The sequence below is a fragment of the Mobula hypostoma genome, chromosome 5 (assembly GCF_963921235.1).
Source record: "Mobula hypostoma chromosome 5, sMobHyp1.1, whole genome shotgun sequence".
NCBI lineage: Eukaryota > Metazoa > Chordata > Chondrichthyes > Myliobatiformes > Myliobatidae > Mobula > Mobula hypostoma.
Window position 1 is genome coordinate 161,996,786 of NC_086101.1, and position 23,562 is coordinate 162,020,347.

Genomic DNA, 23,562 nt, shown 5'->3' on the forward strand with positions numbered 1-23,562 from the left:
TTATAATACTGAGATTTATTTACTTATTTATTTAGAGATATATCATGGAACAGACCCTTTAGACGCAACGTGCCACACTACCCAGCAGCCCACCTATTTAATCGTAGACTAATCACAGGACGATTTATAATGACCAGTTAATGTACCAGTGATGTGTTTGGAAACCAGAGCATCTGGAAGAAACCTACGCAGTCACGGGGAAAAGGTATAAACTCCTTACAAGCGTAGCTGGAATTGAACTCCAAACTCCAACACTCCAAGCTGTAATAGTGTTGCACTAACTGCTTGTTACCGTAGTGCCTATGTGGACGGCTTCTCTATTTTCACAGAAGAAGCTCATACAAACAATAGCAAGAGAATTGAACCTGTGAATTTACTGTGAACTCCTTTGCCTGACAATGGTACTGCTCACAAGAAGCATATGTGAGAATGCAGACCTCCACAGACTTGTAGTTATGGAGTTGTACCAGTTTGTAGGCCTTTGCACACTGCACACTTATTCCAGTTAAGTAGCAGTATCACAGCAGATTTGCATTTTAAATTTACCCAAAGAAATATTTCTAGTCATTTGGATATGATTATTCATCACACTGTTCAATTGCTTTCTAAATATGCTTTAAAGTGTATTGTATTCAACTATTCTGTGTTTAATAATTTAATGATTATGTTTATTTTAGAAATCTGTACATTTTTAGTTTTATAGAGTTTTATGATTGTTATTAATTTTAGTAGATAGCTGTTGTAGTTATGAGAGTTGCTTATCTAATACAATAATTTTTATTCTTTTAGTCAACATCAAATTATCATGCTCGGAAATATGGAGTACGTGCAGCTATGCCTGGGTTTATTGCTAAGAAGCTGTGTCCAAATTTAACTATTGTTCCAGCACACTTTGATAAGTATCGAGCAGTAAGCAAAGAGGTGTGTCTAATTTTCCGGTAATATTCCATTGTTTTGTTTATTGCTGTTTCTGATAGATTTGCCTGCTATATCTTTACTATAAATTTACCATTGCTTTCCTTGTATTATTTTCCCATAATTTAATTTAAGATATTTTACTTATACTTTCATTGTAGTTCTAAGATATGAAAAATTCCCAGTGAAGCATCTTTGTAATATTTTTCTATCTTGCTTTATCTTTTGCATACTAAATCCAAGTAATTGTTGCAAAGCTCTATGCACATTTTCAACCAATTTATTAGGAGTAAATAAGGAACCGTTCAATCTCACCACTTCCACTATAGAACATCCCACTCTGGTTATCAATCTACAGAAAGTACAGGGCAGCTGAGCTCCAAGGCATCACTGATTTGTTTACTGAAGCATATGTCAGGTCCTTGCACTAAATATTTGCAAACAAAGGTCATCAATCTGCCTGCATAATACTGCTCCCCCAAGAATAAAGATTCACAAAGAAACCCTGGAATACCTAGACCACTTTTCAAATATTAAGATAAAACACTGATATGTATGATGAGATTCACCATCACCTAAGTGCACCAGTATAGCCTATTGAGGTAAAATGTTCAAAAATCAAGTAATCAAGCTGATTTTTAAAAAAATCATGTGTATCAAGGGCAGTAGAGTACATTCAGAGATATGAGCCTCATCAGCCAATTCCATAGATAAATTATTGTCAACCCCTACAGGACTGCTTAAGAAGAAGAAGGATTTAGTCCTGTAGAACAAGAAGAAAAAATAAGTTTCTGTCTATTTCCTTAGAGGAAGACTAATGAAGGTAGGATATTTGATATAGTCTACATGGGTTTTAGCAAGCCTCCTCATCAAATTTCCATTGATTCCAAACCAGATCTATTTAAGAGTATTCCATCTAGCTCCCTTCCACTACATTTTCTCCATAGCCTTGTTTTTTTTTTCATTTCTATAAAGGATGATAATCTCACAATGATGTTACAGTCATGCAGCAGGACAAAATCCTTTCAGACCACAGTGTCTGTGCCAACTATCAGTTATCCAACTAAGCTATTACTAACCTCATTTCTCCCATGTTTCTATCAGTAACCTACAAGCTAGGAGCAGTTGGTAGCAATCACTTAACATATCCACTTACGCGCATTTGGGATGTGAGTGAAAACTATGTGGTTATAGTGAGAAAGTACAAATTTCACAGACACTAGACCAGGGAACATGATTGAACCCAGGTAACTGGAGCTATGGTGCAGCAGGCCCACTAGTTACACTGCTGTGCCACCCTTGAACTCTCAAAGACAATGACTGTCAATAGTAGATTGATTAAAATAAAGTAGTGGTGTTCCAGAAGCAATATTGAAGGGAATGGAGGGATATTGATCTGTGTAGGCAGAAGGGATTAGTTTAATTTGGTATCACACTTGGCACAGACTTCATAGACAGAAGGACCTGTTCCTGTGCTGTACTGTTCTAAGTTCCTAATTTCTAGGTGAAATCAGAAATCTTTATTAAATGGCTAGAATGGAAGAACTGCTGATACTTTTGAGGTTGTAAAGCCTGAGGATATTGTAGGGTTAGGCAAGGATGAATACTGGAAAATTTATATGGATTCGTGATAAAGTCAGCAATTCTGCAAGTGTCACTAAATGTGAATTTGTGTAAGTTAAAACAGGAGTTTTTGATTACTTCAAACTTATGGATGGTAGGGGGAATAGATGAGGAAGAAATTAGATTTTTAAGATATGAAGATAAATGCATATTTCAGGGCTTCAATACCAGATTCAAAGATTTTTCTCCTGGAATATCCTTACTGAGTCCAGTTAATTTTGTGTTTCCCTAAGCCTTGTACCTACAGATTCCTCATTCCTCTGGTCTAGAGTTCTCATAGGCTTTCTACTTCCCTCCTTTAGTATTTCCTTAAATGCGAGCACCTCTCCTGCATCCATTTTCACTACTGCATCACTTTTTATTTCATTGTTATGAAGTAGTCTAGAAGTTAAAATTAAAGAAATTATGTTATACTATTTGCTTTTAGAAATAAAAAATTGTTTCAGAAATAATTTGTTCAAAATTGTGGGATTTTTAGGGTATATTTAATATCACATTTACTTTGGATATTTAAACCTATTGTAATTAGTATTCTTAGGTTAAAGCTTGGTTTTAATCTTCGTAGGAAGGTTTTCATGTGAAATATTTTTAGATAAGTAATTCACCTAAACTTGTTGAAACATTTGAATGGCAAATTGCTGACTATTCAAAATTTAGTTCTCCATATAATCTTATCCAAAAGTCAAAGCTTTATGACTTTGCATAACATCAATCACAATGAAATTATTTAAAGCATCTTCCTTCATTTAAAACATTTATCAGCAGATGTTACTATAATGTGAAATGGGCATGAAATAATTTTCTCTACATTCATGTACTTTATAAATTTGTCTTGTGTAGAGAACATTTCTATCAACTACAATGTAGTAATGACAATGAGCAGGAATTTTTGTTAAGACTAAGCATGTTTAATACTCAAAGCACATATTAAAGGGTGTTTTAATACACAACAGAAGAGACAGAACAACACAATATGTAATAGAAATGATGTAGATTTTTTTCTGGACTAGGTATCAGATCTTGTTCTGCTCATAAGACCTGTCTGTGTTACATACAATGTATTGTAATAATCTGTTTGTTATGGGCTTCAGTCATATTATTTTACGTTGTTATGTAATATGTCTTCCACTACATATTGCAGCATGCTTCCTCATTTCTGTGTTTACCTGCCTGTTTTGTGAAACCGTTTTTTCCCTGAAGTAACAGGAGATTCTATGGTAAACTGTAGTTTTTAAATTGATACTATCCTCTCAAGTAGGTCATAGCATTCTTTAAAAGGTTATATGTGCACAGAAAGTCTTTTGTAGTGAGAATATTTATTTTCTTCTCTTTAGTTATTACCTGATGGTTGATGGCCAGATAGATTGCAGAGTACAAACCCTTTGTTCCTTTTTTGATGGAAGAATGTGATGTATTGTTATGTGATCATCAGTGCCTGTATAAAATTTTTAATATTTTTATATCTTCTCTGACAAAGGTACGAGAGATAATGGTAGACTATGACCCCAATTTCCTACCAGTAAGTCTTGATGAAGCCTACCTGGATATAACAGAGCATTTAGAACAAAGAGAGAATTGGCCAGAACACAAAAGGACATATTACTGCCATGGAGAAGGTAATTCAAAAATTAATAATTTTGCTTCCTCATATAAAAGTCATTCAGATCTCACACAGTACAACATTTGATACGGATAAATTTCATCGAGTAAATGATCCGGGTGATGGATCTCTGCCCAATTTGTACATTGTGTTTACCAGAGCTGGAAGGAAACACACATTTGACATAGGTGAGCCTCATGAAAAAGAATCAGGATTTTCTTTGAAATATAATTGCAATCTTTTGTAAAATAGATTTATCTCATTTCAATCCTATTATTTTAAGTCACAGATATATGGATTACTGACAAATTCAGAATTTATTGCCCATCCATAATTGCCTTTGAATTGAGTGACCTTGTTGGGTCACCTATGAGTCAACCACACTGTTGTGAGCCTGGACCTGGACCCACCCAGGCTGAGTAGGACAGCAGAGTTTTTAAATGCAGATCCAGTAGTTTTGTTGTATACATTACTGATGCACTTTAATTCCAAAATTTATTTATTCTTGCTGTGCTCAATTGGAATCCAAATTTAATGTCTCTTTTCACCTGGTTTGTCTTCCCGGTTGGAAGTGAAAACAACTACAGCAGATGTATGAAATCCAAAATAAAACAGAAAATGCTGGAAACACTTAATAGATTAGTCAGCAACTGTGGAAAAAGAAACAGAGTTGTGCAGAGGATACAGAGAGTTTACAGAGAAATATAGATAGGTTAAATGAGTAGGTCGGAGTCTGACAGATGGAGTACTATGTTGGTAAATGCAAGGTCCTCTACTTTGGAAGGAAAAATGAAAGAGCAGATTATTATTTAAATAGAAAAAAATGCAGTATGCTGCTGTGCAGAGGGACTTGGCAGTGCTTGTGCATGAATCACAAAATGTTGGTTTGTAGGTACAGCAGGCTACCAAGAAGGCAAATTGAATGTGGCCTTCATTGCTAGAGAGATTGAGTTCAAGAGCGCAAACACGAGGAATTAAGAGGAGTTTAAGAGCAGGGAGGTTATGCTGCAACTGTACAGGGTACTGGTGAGGCCACACCTGGAGTCCTGTGTGCTGTTCTGGTCTCCTTACTTGAGGAAGGATATACTGGCTTTGGAGGCAGTGCAGAGGGGGTTCACCAGGTTGATTTCAGAGATGAGGGGGTTAGACTATGAGGAGAGATTGAGTCGCCTGGGACTGTACTTGCTGGAATTCAGAAGAATGAGAGGAGATCTTATAGAAACATAAAATTATGGAAGGGATTGATAAGAAAGGAACAGGAAAGTTGTTTCCACTGGTAGGTGAGACTAGAACTAGGAGACATAGCCTCAAGATTCGGGGGAATAGATTGCGGACGGAGATGAGGAGGAGCTGCTTTTCCCAGAGAGTGGTGAATCTGTGAAATTCTCTGCCCAATGAAACAGTGGAGGCTACCTCAGTAAATATATTTAAGAGAAGGTTGGATAGATTTTTGTATAGTAGGGGAATTAAGGATTATGGAGAAACGACAGGTAGGTGGAGGTGAGTCCATGGTCAGGTCAGCCATGATCTTATTGAATTGCAGAGCAGGCTCGGCAGGACAGAGGGCCTTCTCCTGCTCCTATTTCTTATGTTCTTATGTTCCTATGTTAACATTTCAAAAGAGGAAGGTAAGAAAAAGTGTTAGTTTCAAGTTGCAGAGGGGGGAGGGGAAAGGTGGCTAGAACTAAGGGACATCTCCAATAGGGTGAGGCTAGATTGATATATTGATATGCTCTTTATTTGGCTCTTTGGTTAATAAATTAAGCGAGACATTTAGAAAGAGAGAAAACAAATAAAGAGACATTTAACAATTTGTAAATGTAGGTTAGAGCTGTTGCAGAGGACAGATACCAAATGAAGTCTCTTGGAAATAGGCATCAGATTAGACTGATATGGAGAGAGAAATACTGAGTTCATTTTATAAAAAGGTATTCTTACAGTAGAATCAGCCAATTCTGAGAGTAACAGAAAGAATAAGTTACGTGAGATTTAATATTGAGACCTGAAGATTGCAATGTGTCTAGATGTGAGATGAGGCATGATTCCTTTTGCTTACATTGGACTTGGTTGGCTTTGAGAAATTGACATGAAAAGAGATTTATTTGGGGATCTTTGAAGTCTATGTGTTATTGATTCACCTGCAGCATTATTTCAGCTGCATTGCCAACTCAGGACTCAGTTGGTGGAGATAACAGAAAATATTAGGCACCTTTTGATCTAGCATTGGTCATCGTTGTTCTGGCATGGGTAATGCGGGCAACTTTATTGTAGCTTTCTCAAATTATGGAACTGGCAAGTGCCCAGTGCCTTCACTGAGAGATGCCATTGTGAGCTCCTTGTACTTACTGACAAAACAGGATGTTGTTATGATATTTATGCTAACTAATTAATTGTGCTGGATGTCCAAATACATGTAAAACATTGTTATACTGTATAACTACAATAAATCCTATACAATCCAAACCAACATATGGTTATGTAAAAATGAGAAAATGCTTGAAATACACAGTAGTTCCACAGAGGCAAAAAACTGAAGTACTGATCAAGGTTATACAACAGAATATTAACTTGTATTTTTTCCATCCAGCTGCCATCAAAGCATTTAATTTTAGCATTTTATGATTTAATAACTGAAAGAAAACCACTATTTCCCTTTTTTCTCTTGGAAATGCAGTTTCATAACTGAAGTTCAACTGTTGTTTATTGTTTAAAGAAAAATCGTAATGTCATTAAAATTATTCATATATTTTGGAGTTCTTTCTTTTGGTGTCATTTAGAAACTATCTTGTATTAAATAAAATAAATTATTGCATTGTTTCCATTCCCTCAATCTTCTTTATTCCATAAAATATTCCACCCCATATACCTTTCTGCTTTTTATGATGGCTGATCAGCTTTCCACCTTTCTCTGCACAAATAAAGCACACTGCTGGAGGAAATCGGTGGGTCAGGCAGTATCTTTAGAAGGAATTAGACAGTGACTGTTTTGGGTTGGAACCCTTTTATCTGGACTTGAAACATCTGTTTCCCTCCATAGACACTGCCTTTCCTACAGTGTATTCCTCTGTTTGCGTTTTGACCCATGCATCTACAGTATCTTGTTTCACCTCTTACCCTCTGACTTTCATGATACGCAAAAATTGGTTGATTACGTCTGCAGATACATATGAGGACAGCATTCACAGCTCACTCAGGGCAGTGAATTCCAAATATGTACAGTCGACTGAATATAAAGAATTTTCTCCTCACCTGAGGTCCTGAAGATCTGAACCCTTATTCTGAGATTATGCAACTCCCCCACCCTTTCCTAGACTTACTTGTCTGAGGAAATAGTTTATCGCCATCCATGTTGTCAGTCAGTCAGACTAGGGTATTTCTCAATGACATCATTGCTCATTCTTTTAAACTCCAGCAATTTGTAGCCAATATTTAATGTCCACTCAAAGGAGCCCCCCAACTTCCAGGAATCAAATTAGAGTCTACACTGCATTGTATGTTAAGTTTTTTTTTAAATAATGCAAGTGTTTTGATATAGAATGAAAGAAAAAGATCAGATGAAATAATTATAGAAGTTCAAAGAAATATTTTTGACCAGCAGATTTCTAATAGAAGAGGAACTGTGCAATTTTAAGAAATAATCCAAATTCTGTATGTTTTGACACTGACAATTTAATTGAACTATTTATACAGCAAAAGAAAACATGGATAGTTTACAGCTATGCAATGAAGATGTGGGAAATATGGGAGATATTTCACCTATACTTTTCAAGGATAGCCCTCCCATGTTGTCACAGCAGGAACCAGTTCACAGTGCAGTGCAACAGACAGATGCTAGTCTGCAAAGCAATGAAAAAGAATCATACCAGCAGGAGAAAGAGCCAATTGTGTTTGGTATTACAGCAGAGGAGGCTGTTAAAGAACTGCGCTTCAGAATTGAACAGAAGACAAAATTAACAGCAAGTGCAGGTAATTTGTGCCTTTATAATTTCTTTAACTTTTTTTTTCCTGTTTCAGTATTGGGCATGGGCATAGTTTTATGAAACAGCTGTGCACAATAAAGCATTATGCCAGTGCACAGCATTTAGTAGCTTAACATTGAACTAATAGCCAAAGAATAATGCAGTAGGATTATAAAATAAAATACAGCAGAAACAGGCCCTTTAGGCCATTGTATCCATGACAAACATTGACAGAAATCCTACAGTAATCTTATTATTTGTACCCTCCCCCCAGATTCTACCATTCACGTATAAACTTGGTGGAATTTATAATAGACAACTGATCTATCAGCCTGCATATCTTTGGGATGTGGGAGGAAACTGGGGCACCTGGAAGAAACCTAACCAGTCACAGGGAGAATCTCCAAACTCTGGTTGCTGGAGCTGTAAGACAGCAACACTTCTAGCAGTGTCATTGTACTACCCTTGACTTCTGACATAATATCATTTACACAGTGCTGTACTGGCAGCATCAGATGCAACGTTGTACCCAAGACCCTGGAGTGGGATTTGAACCCAAGCTTGCTCTCAGAGGCCAAACTGTACCCTCTGAACCACTGCTGACAGAAAGATTAATAACCTAATAATGTCTTATGAACATAGTCACCATTGGCTTTGTAAAAACTCATGCTGGTCACTAGAAGATCAGTTGCAGTTAATTTACATTCTAATTCTTCTCAAAATCTTTGGCATTTTGTGAATTAAGCTTCCGGGCTGAAGATTTTCCACATCTTGTCTTTACAAATAAAGCAAGATTTTAATTTAATAAGGCAAATAAAAACTGTAAAATACCAAATATGATTCATCTTTCATGGACTAATGCAGCACAGAAATGTGCCTTTTTGGTCTATTATGTTCATGCCAACTTGTTTGCTCACCTACACTAATCTCTCTCATTTCTTTCTTTAATAGTCTTTTTATTGATTTAAAAGGAACACAAATACAAACAAGAGGAGAATTATCTCAAATATATATAACAATACAGAGATTGAAATAGACATTATCAAAATCATACATAGTGTTAAGCTAGTATATAATATATAATAAAAAAGAAAACAGCAATTCTCCTCTTATCAGTTCATGAAGAGGAAAGAAAAAACTTTGAATTTTAAATGAAGGAAAAGAAACCCACTACGCTATACAAAAAAAGGGGAAAAAAAGTCCATTCTGAGGATACGACCAAAAAAAAAGAAAGACTTTCTGATCAAATCTAAAACTTCGGAAAAAAAAGAGTAATAAATCAAATTAAATGAAAATATTGAATAAAAGGTTGCCAGATTTGCTCAAATTTAAAGGATGTATCAAATGTCCAACAACACTAATCTCATTTGCCCGCATTAGATTTGTATCCTGTGCCTTGTCTATTCAAGTGCATTTCTAAATTCCTCTTTTATGTATTGATTACATCTTATTTCTGTACCTTTAATGGCAACACATTCAAATGTCAACCACTCTCTGTATTAAAAAAAATCTTTCCCTTCAGATTCTCATTAAAATTCCTTCCTTTCAACTTAAAACTGTGTTCTATTTCTGTCCCTACCATGGAAAAAAAACATTCTGGCTATCTACCCTATCTATGCCATCACAATTTTATGTACTTCTGTCAGGTCACCTGTCAGCCTTCTTGAACAAGCCCAGCCTGTCCAATCTTTCCCTATAATTACAGTCCTCCAAGCCCGGCATGATTCCGGTAAATCTCCTCTACACTGTCTACAGTGCAACTTCCTATAGTGTGGAGACCAGAACTACACACAATACTTCGAGTCTGGCCTAACCGGATTTAGTAAAGTTGCCATATAATGTTCTTTGCCTCAACCTATGAAGACAAGCATATCAAATGTTTTCTCCATACCCTAAATACCTGTATTGCCATCAGCAATGAACAAGGGACTTGAATCCCAAACATCCCTCTGTTCATCAACATTCCTTGGTACACTATTGTTTACTGTATAACTCCCGAAAGAAGTAAAGAGCAGATTTAAAAACTGTTAAATTGAAATTCCTATTTCACCCACCTAGGGGATCATACCGAGCTTCTGTAGAAGCTGTCACAGTTAACATCAGGTTCATCTCCCAACTGTAGGAATTCACCAAGCTGCTAATCAACAAACGAGAAAGTAACTTGTTTCAAAGGATTGCAACAGTGGGAAAAGAGCCACATGTTGGATTTAATAACGTCATAGATCCAGTCTTTGTCAGCTCTCAGACCCCTCTCTTTAAGTCACTTAATTCCTTACAACCTATTCTCTCTCACGTGTTCATTCATTTCCCAATTCTGTTAACCTGCAGCAAGTTGTCAACTAGAGTGTAGTCTATTTCATTGAACACCCTATATACTGTATTTTGGTCAGATTTCATTGGAAATGAGTTCAACGCACGTATGCTGCTATATGTACACTTGGCTCAGTGGCCAAGTGATGCTGAACAAATCATTACTGCTTAACTTGATTTTTCTAGGAATTGCGCCAAACATGATGTTGTCCAAAGTGTGCAGTGAAGTAAACAAGCCAAATGGTCAGTATCAAATTCCAGCAGACAGTGATGCTGTGCTGAACTTCGTAAAGAATATGCCTATTAGAAAGGTAACCTGTTGCGTAGATTTTATTGTTTCTACATATACACAGTCAAAGTCATCAACTTGAGAAGTGGTTAATCTCCTTACACCATCGCTAATACTATAGTGCAAAAAAGCCAGGTTTAAAACCCTGGGCAATTTAGAGGAAGTTCCTATTTTATCCATCAAGGTGACCATATCACTCTGAGGCTGATGATTCCATGTAATAGAATTGAGCCATAGAAAAGTACAGCACAGAAAGAGGCTCTTTGGCACACCTAGTCCATGCCGAACCATTTAAACTTTCACCTTTCACCCTTAACCCATGAATTCTAGTTGTAGTCCCACCTCCCTCAGTGGAAAAAGCCTGCTTGCATTTACCCTATCTATACCTCTCATAATTGTGTATACCTCGAGCAAATCTTCCCTCAATCTTCTACGTTCCAGGGAATAAAGTTGTAATCTGTTCAACCTTTCCTTATATCTCTGATCCTCCAGTCCTAGCAACATCCTCCCACATCTTCTCTGTACTCTTTCAACCTTAGTTATATCTTTCCTGTAGGTAGGTGATCAAAGATGCACACAATACTCTAAATTAGGTCTTATGCGACTTCAACTGAACATCCTATCTCCTGTATTCAGTACTTTGATTTATGAAGGCCAATGTACCAAAGCTTTCTTTATGACCTTTTCTATTTGTGCCACCACTTTCAATGAATTGTGGACCTGTGTTTCCAGATCCCTTTGCTCTACCACACTCCTCAGTGCCCTACTGTTCACTGTGTAAGGCCTACCCTGGTTGGTCCTACCAAAGTGCAACACCTTGCACTTGTCTCCATTAAATTCTCTCTACCATTTTTCCAGCTGGTCCAGATCCTGCTGTAAGCCGTGATAGCCTTCCTCGCTGTCCACTGTATCCCCAATATTAGTGTCATCTGCAAGTTTGCTGATCCAGTTAACCACATTATCATCCAGATCATTGATACAGATGACAAACACAACAGACCCAGCATTGATCACTGTGGCACTCCACTAGTCACAAGTCTCCAGTTAGAGAGGCAGCCATCTACTACCACTCTCTGGCTTTTTCCACAAAGCCAATGTCTAATCCAATTTATTACTTCATCTTGACTGAAGCAGCTGAACCTTCCTCACCAACCTTCCATGCGGGACCTTGTCAAATGACTTAAAGTTCCTTATAATATTTATCCTTTGCAGTCTATGTCAGGTTAATCTCCTGCTTGTTGGAATTTATGTTGACTTTTGATCAATTTTTTTTAGTTCCTAATCCCCGTACATGTCCTGTGAATTTTGTATCTGGTTTTACATGTTTAAAACTTGATCTTTAAGTTCATTTTTTATTTAAATTAAATATTTGCATTTATGTCAGCTTCTCTCTCAAAACTAAGAGTGACAGACTCACTTGAAAAGTTTCAACAGCTAGAGTGAGCTTGCAAGATTTGTTAGAGAAGACTTGAGCTGACAAATCTGCTGGAAAAGCTGGCTAAAAATAGTGGAGTGGTAAATTGGTTTATTATTGCCACATGTACAAAGGACAATGAAAGGCTGTTTTCCATTATCAGCCATAGAGATCAGTTCATTACAACAGTGGATGACTGCAGAATAAAGTGTTACAATTACAGAAAAAGTGTGGTGCAATTAGACCATAAAGTGCAAGACCATGATGAGTTGGATTCTGAAGTCAGTGATCTATATTATTGTACTAGGGGACCATTCAATAGTCTAATAACAGCTGAATAGAAGCTGTCCTCGAGCTTGGTTATACGTGCTTTCAGTCTCTGATACGAGGGGAAGAAGAGAGAATGTCCAGGGTAAAGTATTTACTTTTGCTGGCTGCTTTACTTGGAAGTAGTGAGAAGAGCAGAGTCCGTGGAGAGGAGGCTGCTTTCCAAGATGAGCTGAATTGTGTCCACATATCTGTGCAGTTTCTTGTGGTCTCAGGCAGGGCAGTTGACATACCAAGCTGTGATGCATCTGGACAGGATGCTTTCTGTAGTACATCAATACAAATTGGGTCAGAGGAGGCGTGTCAGATTTCCTTATCCTCCTGAGGAAATAGAGGTGCTAGCGTGCTTTCTTGATTGTGGCATCAATATGGTTAGACCAAGACAGGATATTGGTGATGTTCACTTCTAGGAACTGAAGCTTTCAAATATCAGTTCCTAGGAGAGAAATCACCAGTACTCTATCCTGGTCTAACCACATGTAGTCAATAAACAATAGTCTAATGTAGCTGTCTTAACTGTCCAGATTCTTCAGAGGTAAGTGGAGTGTTCCTGTCCCCCACCCCTATCCTTCATCCTCTCTGTCTCTTTCTCTCATCTCTCTGCTCCTCTCCCCATAATGACACTTCTGAAATTGCATCTCTCTGACCAAGGTAATAACTTAGTTATGCTAACCTTGTGGCTTAGTGTCAGATATTGCTTGATGATGCTCTTGTGATGGGATGATTTACCATATTAAAGGTACTGTATTGGAGAATATTGTTACCCTTTAGATATTACACTAATAAAATATTCTGCTTGCTACTTTTATCTGCAGGTACCTGGTATAGGAAAGGTAACAGAAAAAATGCTGAATGCATTAGGAATTACAACATGCACTGAACTGTACCAGCAGAGGGCCTTGCTGTCCTTGTTGTTCTCTGAGAGTACCTGGTACCATTTTTTACAGATCTCACTTGGTCTGAGTGAGACACACCTTGAAAGGTAAATAAGTTGCTTCTGGAAGTTTGTGTAGTGTGTTATCAGTTGTTACAAACATAATTAGTCAGCTAAAATGTTATTAAATTAAAAACTGAGAACACTATCTGAAAAATGGATGTGTTAAAGAATTTAGAATTTGAACATACTGAGTTAAGACTTTTTTAACAATTCATTCCCCTGAAAAACAAGTTGGATACATTTGGAATGTATTATATCTCACCTAAGTAGAATAGCAAAGTGACTACAAATAAGAAAATATTTGAAGTTGTGACAGATGATAAGATTTGAAGGGCAGCACGGTAGAGGTTAGTGTAATTCTATACAGCACCAGTGATCTGAAAGATTGGGGTTGAAAGATCACTGTCTGGAAGAAATTTTTACAGTCTACCCATGACCACATGGGTTTTCTCCAGGTGCTCCGGTTTTAGGGTTAGTAAGTTGTGGGCATGCTATGTTGACACTGGAAGCATGTTGATCCTTGCGGGCTTCCCTCACCACATCCTCGGACTGTGTTGCAAATAGCACATTTCACTGTATGTTTCGATATACATGTGACAAATCATTGTGTTTAAAAATTAGTGATGCCTATGTGGAGTGATTCATGTGCATCCCCTCCAATCTCATCTGTTGCACTTGGTGCTCTTGATACGGCTTCCTCTACATTTGTGAGACCAAGGGTAGATCTGGCAACCATTTTGCAGATCACTTGCACTCAGTCCAAAATGCCCATCTTGACTTTCTGGTTGCATGTCACTTCAGTTCCTCTTCCTAATCCCTGTCTGTTCTCTGCCTTGTCTGCTGTCAAGGCAAGGTCAAATGCAAACTAGAAGATCTTGTCTTGTAACTTCGTATTCCATTTTGGTAGTATATAACTCAATAGTATGAATATTGAATTGCCCAATTTCAGGCACCCGATGTTCCTACTTCTTTTGGTGCATCAGGATTCTCTCTCCTTTTGTCCACTTTTCCCATTTACAGTTGGCTGTAACCTACACACCTATCTATCTGTGTTTCTTCTCCTCTTGCCTACTCTCTCTATCTCCTCCACCATCTGGTCCCATCTGCCCAACACCCCTCCCCTACCTAGCTCCATTGATCACCTTCCAGCCTCTACCTTCTCCCTCCCTTGCCCCACCTGGCTCTATCTGCAATCAACTGCCTTCCAACTATCACCTGCTAACCTCTGTCTCACCTCTTCCTTTCACCACTTTATGCTGGCTAACTTCTGTCCTGATACACAGTCATGGCCGAAAATGTCAACCATCTTCGCAGTTGCTGCTTCGCTCATTAGGATCTTCCAGCAATTTTTTTTTGTTCATGTGTTTTAAAAAGTTAGGCTCAAGAAGGATTTTGAAACTAGTAAGAAATCATAGCAGTTTGTAGGGATAGATTTCCAATGATTCAATCACATTTTCAGTAAGTGCCAAATTCCTCTATTAAAGCTACTCATCATTTTGAATACCTTTGTTAAGTTTTCTCTTAACCTCTCTGATCAGGCATCAGCTGTGGAAAGAGAAAGTTTCAAACTAAGGATCCTTTACAGAACTGCAAAAGTGAGAATATAGATTAGTTTTAAGTTGCGGCGATGGATAGGACAAAGGAGCAATTTGCAGTAGGGCGAAGCCTGAAGTGCCATTGCAGGAGGAATTAAGACTTAGTAAGAATCGTGTGAAAGTGGTTGATTACTGACGAGTCATGTTACAGGAAGACAAAATCTTATGCTGTTAATCAAGAGAATTGCATATGAGGACCACCTTGCCCAAAGAATGTTACTGGTGACAAAGATGGGAGGAAGCTGCCTAAAATGATTTAAATAGGAAATGAAAGAAGGACAATTTGACACATTTCAGATTCTTAGAGAAAATAGATTATAAATGGATGTTGCTAGAGAGTATGGGGATCAGATTTACTTTTTATCTTAAATCTTGTCCAAGTTATAAATTTTGTTTTTATAAAGAATGCTGCCAGAAAGACCTTGGCAGTGAGTGTCGATCAGCAGGGAATCTGTGAAACTTTTCATGAGCTTTATGGCCATCTAGTGGGAGGAGAAGGTTAAATAGTTGTAGATGTTTTTGAGCTGTGTTTTTTTCTAGTATTAGCTGTGCATTTTGTATATTCAGTCCAGATGATCTAATTGGATTGGGAAATTTAACTTGGAATCTGAAAGTTATCCAACAAGACACAGCATGGATTTGTTTCAAATGCAAATACAAAGAATGAAACTGATTCAAATAAATGAAAACACCACCTAGAAAGTAAATAAAAATGTATTGTGGAGTACACATGCAACTTGGGCGTGGCATGACTTAGGTTTTTGAGTCAGTATACAGTATTGTGTGCTGATCTGTGGATGTTTATATCCAGCAAGAATTACTTCCAAGCTTTCTGTTGGGAAGATGGCTATTTTTAATTATGGTTCACAGGTCAGCTATAGGTTTTTTTAAAAAATAAAAGCCATATCGAAACTTTTCAGGCTTTAGGGTCAAATAAACGGTAGTATGTCATCTTGGGAATCATTTGGAATAGCCATAATACAAAGAAGTAACAGTCTCACTGGTCAGGTATATTCTCAGAGGACTTAATAAGGAGCAGGATCATAATGAGGTCAAGTGTATATCTTATGTGAACTATGTGATAGAGCATAGAACAGACAGTGCAAGAACAGGCTCTTTGACCCACCGTGTCTCCACTGACCACAATGACAATCTCAACTAATCCCATCTACCTGCACAAGGTCTGTATTCCTCTATTCCCTGCCTGTTCACTCTTGTGTCTGAAGGTCTCTCAAACTCGTTGGACAAATAAATTAATATTTTACCAGGTAGGGATGATTTGTTTATAATTACCCCATGTCCTTTCTGTTCTTGATCATTGTGAGTTGTTTCATCCCAAACTAGAAGAATAGCATATCTGATATTGTTATATGTATGGTGATGGTTAGATATGGGGAAAAAATTATCAAGAGTTAAGTTTGGATTGTCCGAGCTGAATCACGTTAGGCTCTGGGTCACATAATAATTTTATAGTCCAATAAACCAATAAAGCAGAGTCCTGCATTCTATGGCATATGTTTAGTGGTGAATGAAAAGAACTGAAAGGCAGAAAGTAGTGTTACTGGTATCAGTGATGACTTTTGTCATGGTGTGATCATTTGCTCTCTGGAAGACTTTTGCTAAAGCTTCTCTCACAGTAGGTTGAAGTGTTATTAACTGTGAGGAAAGAATTGCTGATGTCACTTCAAATCTCTCAACAAACATCCAAGTAGTTTAATAGTTGAAGAAGGGAAGATGATATTATGTATTAGGAACCATGATGCTGTGTTCAATTTGCTTATTCTCCCTTTAGTCTTTGCACTCACCCACATAGTCTGCAAAAATTGTATTATCTATTGGACAAGTAAAAGGACTGAAACTCCTGAAAAGCTACCTTTCCCACACACCCGTCCATCTTGACTGATGAGTTTTGCAGTACTTCTTCAAAGGGGTGTGACTGCTCCATGGAATAAAATATTCAAGTAACTTTTCCCCTTCCTGATGCATTCCAGCTGAAAGCCACCTATTCAACTCTTGTGCAGAAGGTGATACAGCTGCATACTCCTTCTCTGGGTATGGGTCATAAATGGTTTAAATCAGGTCCTAAATACTGCAGTTGGAATACATCACCTGCCTTTCCATTCCTGTCTTAAATTAACTTATTTTAAAAAAAGAAGCTTGCCTAGGGCCTTTTTTTTTAAACTAAAGCTCTTTATACATCTAGCTCTGCAGTTGTTGAATTATGTGGAAAATGAACATGGCACTGAAACTAAAATTGTAAAGGAAAACCGTAAGTCTGAAATGTGAAGCAATGCAAAAATGCTAGCAAAATGCAAAATGTCAGTTTTTTATTTAGTTGTTAAATTGAAAGCGTGCATTCTCAAAAAAAAAGAGAAGTAATTTAGGTCATTATGCAGTGTTAGAAATTATCTTTTTATTTGTTCTGAAACCTGTGAATGACATTAATAAATATACAATAAAACTATAACATGAAAGTGTATTATGGACCCAAATATATGGCACTGGATGTCTTGTACACTGCCTAATCATATGCAGTACTAAAGGACTAATCATAGAATCGTACATCGCAGACTTGGTCTCCTTTGGACACTGTGTCTATGCTAAATGTGTTGCCTATCTACACTAATCCTATTTGCCTGCTTTAGGCCAATATCCCCTCTATGCCATTTCTATCTAACTACTTATCCAAATTCCTTTTAAACTTAATTCTATTTCTTTCTACATTTATTCTGATATGTCATTGCAGATAGCCACCAATTATGTCTAAATACATAATCTATATACATTGATTGTATCAGCACTAATATAAATGTAAATGCACAAATGATGTTTGCTGCAATTAAAAGAGCAGATGTATATTAATGCAAAATCATCTTCGTTTGAAGAGAGATTTAAACTTCATTCTTAAAATATCTCCACATGTTAGCTTTATATATTTTGAAGAAAATTGTATTGTTAACAATAATAACTTTTATTGTTGTAGAGATGGTGATCGGAAGAGTATGAGCACAGAAAGGTGAGCCCTCTTTAGTATTTCACATCTGATTTGGCTGTAAGTTTTGCTCTTAATAATTCCTATTGCTTAGCTCTTTGTTAAAGCCTATATGAAAACATGAATTATGATTACTTGTCTTTATGTAGTGGTCAAAATTCTTTACAGAGCAGTGGTACAAGCAAAGGAAAATGATCAAAGCCATTCTAAGTATATAATGGGAAGTAGAAAGCAGAAAATTAGAAAGAAACTTAAGAGAGTTTAGGGCCACATTAATACTGGTGGGACAGAGAATGCAGGATCATCATAAAAAACTATCTGGGATTATGGGGCTGGAAGAGATTGGGGATTAGGGTAAAATAAGGTAACCAGAAATTCATAAATAGTAAAGATTTTCAATTCAGTGTTTTGGGAGATGAATATCCACTGGAGACGAGCAAAGATAGGGACAGTGCATAATGTTGCTGACAGGGTTTTGAATAATTTGGACCTTGATAATTTGGTGCTTGAAATACCAGCAAAACATTGAATGAAATTGACTTTGGTGATAAATACATGAGTTTTAGCAGAGGTGATATGGACTGTACCGAAGCAGTGAAATTAGGCAGCACTGCCATTAGTTGCAGTTTGAAGTTTATAACTGATCTCAGGGACAAATATTTTCAGCTGGATTGGCAAGGTAGAAGGGGTTTTGATGTTTGCTAATGGAAATTTGATGGGCCGAATGGCCTAAATCTGCTCCTGTGTCTTATGGTCTTTTGGTCTTAAGGACTCTCAGGTTTTACTTGTGTTTGAGTGGAAGAAATTTTATATTTTCTTGTTGACTCACAGCAGTAGTGAATTCTGGTGAACAGGTGTGAAAGATGGTAAAATGGTCAAATATTAAGGTGACATTGAGAAGGAGAAACAAGGTTAATCAGTCACAATACTGGATTTATTTTTGCTGAGAGTGACTTTGACTTTTGATTGAACAATTTGGCTAGTCTTGTGGCAGAAAAAAGCTTAAAGCTGTTTGGTGAATATTCCTGCAAAGATCTTCAAACTCGCTGAGGCAAAAAGCAGGAAATGCTCCCGTGCAAGGTCACCATCGTGATAATCACTTGTGTATAGGAATCCATCAACTTATTTATCAGTTTTCAAACCAGAATAAATAAATTTTCACGGCAATGGAATTCAGAAGCAGCACAATATATTTGGTATTATACATATATCTATGGAAGAAAATAAATTGAATTTTAAGAGGTTTTTATTTACAAGTCACAGGTCTAGACATTCTCTGGTGTTATGTAATAATATTTTTATGAGGAAGCTAGTCATTATAACTGATGCAATTCTGTCTGTATTTCTGGCCTTTTTTGATTCATATCATCATCATTTTAATATGTAATTTAGTTATGCATGGAGGCACTCAAAATTTGAGTTCTTGCAGTATTATAGTAAAACACTGATGATAAATATAGGCATACAGTTGCAAAAGTTTGTGAATCCCTTGCAATTACTTGGTTTTCTGCATTAATTATTCGTGGTCTTATCTTCATCTGAGTCACGTTAATAGACAAACACAGTCTGCCTGAACTAATAACGCAGAAACAATTATACTTCTCGTCAATACTGAATACACCATTTAAACAATCACAGTCTAGGTTCGAAAACATATGTGAACCTATGGGGTAAAGCCGTCTCCAAAAGCTATTTGGAGTCAGGTGTTCTAATCAATGAGATGAGATTGGAGGTGTGTGTTATAGAGGTGCCCTGCCTGATTTAAAAAAAATCCAAAGTTAGGTTACTGACACAGCCTGCTCTTCTCAAGAAAGATCTGTTCATGTACATCATGCTTTGATCAAAACAACTTTCAGAGGGCTTTAGATGAAGAATTGTAGAGATGCATGAAGCTGGAAAAGGTTACATAAGCATTTCTAAAGACCCGAGTGTTCATCAGTCCACAGTGAAAGAAATTGTCTACAAATGGAGGAAACTCAATACTGTTGCTACTCTCCCTAGGAGTGAGCATCCTGCAAAGACTAAGAGCACAATGTGCAACAGTGAAGCAGGTGAAAAAGAACCCAAGGGTAACAGCAGAGATCTCGAGAACTTGCTAAAGTCTCTGTTCATTTGTCCACTATAAGAAAATCACTGAACAAGAATTGAAGGACAATATGGAGCAAACCACCACTCTCCAAAAAAAAACATTGCTCGTGTCTCAGGTTTGCAAAAGACCACTTGGATGTTCCACAACGCTTCAAGGACAAAAATCTGTGGACAGATTAGACAAAAGTTAAACTTTTTGGCAAAAATGCACACTGCTATGTTTGGAGGGAAAAGGGCACTGAGCACCAACACCAAAACCTCATCCCATCTGTGAAGCATGGTGGAAGGAGCATCATGGTTTGGGGCTGCTTTGTTGCTTCAGGGGCTGGATAGCTTGCAATCATTGAGGGAACAATGAATCCAAAATTGTATCAAGACATTTTCCAGGAGAATGTTGGTGGCAGTCCGTCACCTGAAGATTAATAAAAATTGGATGCTGCAACAATGATCCGAAACACAAGGGTAAATAAACAACAGAATGGTTTAAAAAGAAGAAAATTCGTGTTTTAGAAGGCCAAGGTATCCCTGAAAAATGATGAACTGGAACAGTTTTGTATGGAGGAATGGGCTAAAATTCCTTCTTGCCGTTGTATAGGTCTGATCAGCGCTACAAGAAATGTTTGGTGGAAGTTATTGCTGCTAAAGGAGGTTCTACCAGTTATTAAATACAGGTGTTCACATACCTTTTCCAGCTTGGACTGTGAATGATTAAACAATGTGTTCCATAAATACATGAAAATTACAATTGTTTAAGTGTTATTAGTTTAGGCAGATTGTGTTTGTCTATTTTTGTGACTTAGGTGAAGATCAGACCACATTTTATGAGTAAATAATGCAGAAAACCAGATAAGACCATAAAATATAGGAACAGAAGTAGGCTATTCGGCCCATCGAGTCTGCTCTGCCATTCAATCATGGGCTGATCCAATTCTTCCAGTCATCCCCACTCCCCTACCTTCTCCCCATACCCTTTGATGCCCTGGCTAATCAAGAACCTATCTATCTCTGCCTTAAATGCACCCAATGACTTGACTTACACAGCTGCTCGTGGCAACAAATTCCACAGACTTATGATCCTCTGACTAAAGTAATTTCTCCATATCTCTGTTCTAAATTGATGTCCTTCAATCCTCAAGTTGTGCCCTCTTGTCCTAGACTTCCCTATCATGGGAAATAACTTTGCCATATCTAATCTGTTCAGGCCTTTTAACATTCGGAATGTTTCTATGAGATCCACCCCTCCTTCTGAACTCCAGGGAATACAGCCCAAGAGCTGCCAGACGTTCCTCATATGGTAACCCTTTCATTCCTGGAATCATTCTCATGAATCTTCTCTGAACCCTCTCCCATTTCAGTATATCTTTTCTAAAATAAGGAGCCCAGAACTCCACACAATACTCCAAGTGTGGTCTCACGAGTGCCTTGTAGAGCCTCAACATCACATCCCTGCTCTTATATTCTGTACCTCTAGAAATGAATGCCAACATTGCATTCATCTTCTTCACCACCAACTCAACCTAGAGGTTAACCTTTAGAGTATCCTGCACAAGGACTCCCAAGTCCCTTTGCATCTCTGCATTTTGAATTCTCTCCCTATCTAAATAATAGTCTGCCTGTTTATTTCTTCCACCAAAGTGCATGACCATACACTTACCAACATTGTATTTCATTTGCCACTTCTTTGCCCATTCCCCTAAACTATCTAAGTCTCTCTGCAGGCTCGCTTTTTCATCACGGATAATTGCAAAGGATTCACAAACTTTTTCTTGCAAATGTAAGTTAAGCCCAAATGCACTGAGAGGTCCCGCAGGAAATCAGTAGTTGAATTCTTTATGAGTGGTGCTGCTGGTAATGAATTTGTTCCAAAAAGATGATCATGCCCACCTCTAATGGCATAATGTCATCATTCTTTGGGAAGTGTGGTGCACTTCCCCAAATTTCACCCACTGCACACAGGGAAGATCTGCTGTAAATCAATTCCATTGCAATGAATTCATTTTTCAGTGAGTTCTCATTCAAAGAATGATCACTGATAAATTGCACCACACAGAGGTCATAAAGCAAACTGTTTACCTGCTTGATGTTGGACCTAATTAAGTTTGTATGTGATGACTTAGGATTCATAATTCAAATATACAGAATTCTTTACACATCTTGCTTGTTAGAATACCAACCCCCACCAGCCTCAGCTGAAACTAGTGTGGGTTCCCTCTTTAGCATGCATTCTTACATACGTGACTTGTAGGCATTTACTGTCATCAAGCTATTTGCTATTTCTACAACGTATTTTCTGACTTTAGAACCTGTGTGAAGTAGAATTTATTTTTGAATTCTAGGACTTTCAATGAAATCAGTGAGGCATCGGAGCAGCTCAGCTTATGCCGTGAACTTTGTCATGATCTTGAGGAAGATCTCCACAAGGAGGGACTAAGGGTACAGCTTTTCTCGTTTTGTCAAAGTATTTCTGAAGTCTTTTTCCTCTTAAACGTTGTAAAGTTTGAAGGTTTAATGGTGTACTTCACAAAAATAATGAATGCTACCTGAAGCTGTGTTCAGTATATAGAGGATTTTTAAGACTTTGTAAAATAAATCTTCTAAAATTTTAGGGGAAGACTGTAACTCTAAAATTGAAGAATATAAACTTTGAAGTGAAGACAAGAGCCTGTACAGTTCCATCGGCTGTTTCTAAGGAAGAAGAAATTTATGCTGTTGCATCTGAATTACTGAAGACTGAGCTTGAGAACCTACATCCTCAGCCATTGAGACTCAGACTTATGGGTAACACTTAACAGGAATTTCCAAATATAATTGTACAATGTCAGATAAATGTTTCTTTAGTTCAATAGCCAATTGTCATTAATTTTGACTAGACTCCCTTTTTGTTCCCTTTGATGAGATGGCAAAAGTAGACTGTTATCAGGAAATTGTAAATTCAACTGGTTGCAGGTTACCTACGTTGCAAACTCAAGGGGACACAATGCAAATAACAATTGTGTAAAATCTAAATAGTAGACAACTATTTGAAATATAAAGTGGTCAGCTTCTGCAGAAAAAAGAAAGACTCTGAGTGAAACTTTTATTCAGAACTGAAAATGCACTGCCAAAAGTTCAAAAAAAAGAACGTTAATGAATGACCTGGAGGATTCAGCTTAACCTATTCTACTTTACTGATTATGAAAGCAGTAAGAATCATAGAATGTAATGAGCATTTTAAGATAACTTAAGACAGAACAAGCCGATAGCTTTCTGTTAATATACCAGGGCTAAGTTACATAATTTTGGAATAATGACAGCTATTATGAAAGGATTAACAGTACATTTACCTTTCTTATGTATAAAGCTATAAAAGTTGGATGTAATTTCATATCGGTAACAAAGAGAATCACAACCTTTGTTTTAATTTTTTAAAACTTTATTTGGCATATTTTGTATCATTAGAACATTAGAAAGTTTTTGACAAGAACAGGTCATTTGGACCAACAAAGCTTGCCAAATTCCTATTCATACAGTGTG

At 37.2% G+C, this 23,562-nt stretch overlaps 1 protein-coding gene across 5 annotated transcripts in view; it reads left to right on the plus strand.

Annotated features, from left to right (window-relative positions):
- polk (polymerase (DNA directed) kappa) overlaps positions 1 to 23,562 on the plus strand; it is a 74,225-nt gene that overhangs the window by 41,425 nt on the left and 9,238 nt on the right. For all 5 annotated transcript variants that reach the window (XM_063049267.1, XM_063049265.1, XM_063049268.1 and 2 more), the window contains exons 5-12: positions 790 to 921; positions 4,016 to 4,154; positions 7,829 to 8,104; positions 10,594 to 10,718; positions 13,253 to 13,419; positions 17,953 to 17,985; positions 22,386 to 22,482; positions 22,656 to 22,827. In XM_063049267.1, coding sequence (XP_062905337.1) covers positions 790 to 921; positions 4,016 to 4,154; positions 7,829 to 8,104; positions 10,594 to 10,718; positions 13,253 to 13,419; positions 17,953 to 17,985; positions 22,386 to 22,482; positions 22,656 to 22,827 — 1,141 coding nt within the window. The remainder of the gene's footprint in view (positions 1 to 789; positions 922 to 4,015; positions 4,155 to 7,828; positions 8,105 to 10,593; positions 10,719 to 13,252; positions 13,420 to 17,952; positions 17,986 to 22,385; positions 22,483 to 22,655; positions 22,828 to 23,562) is intronic.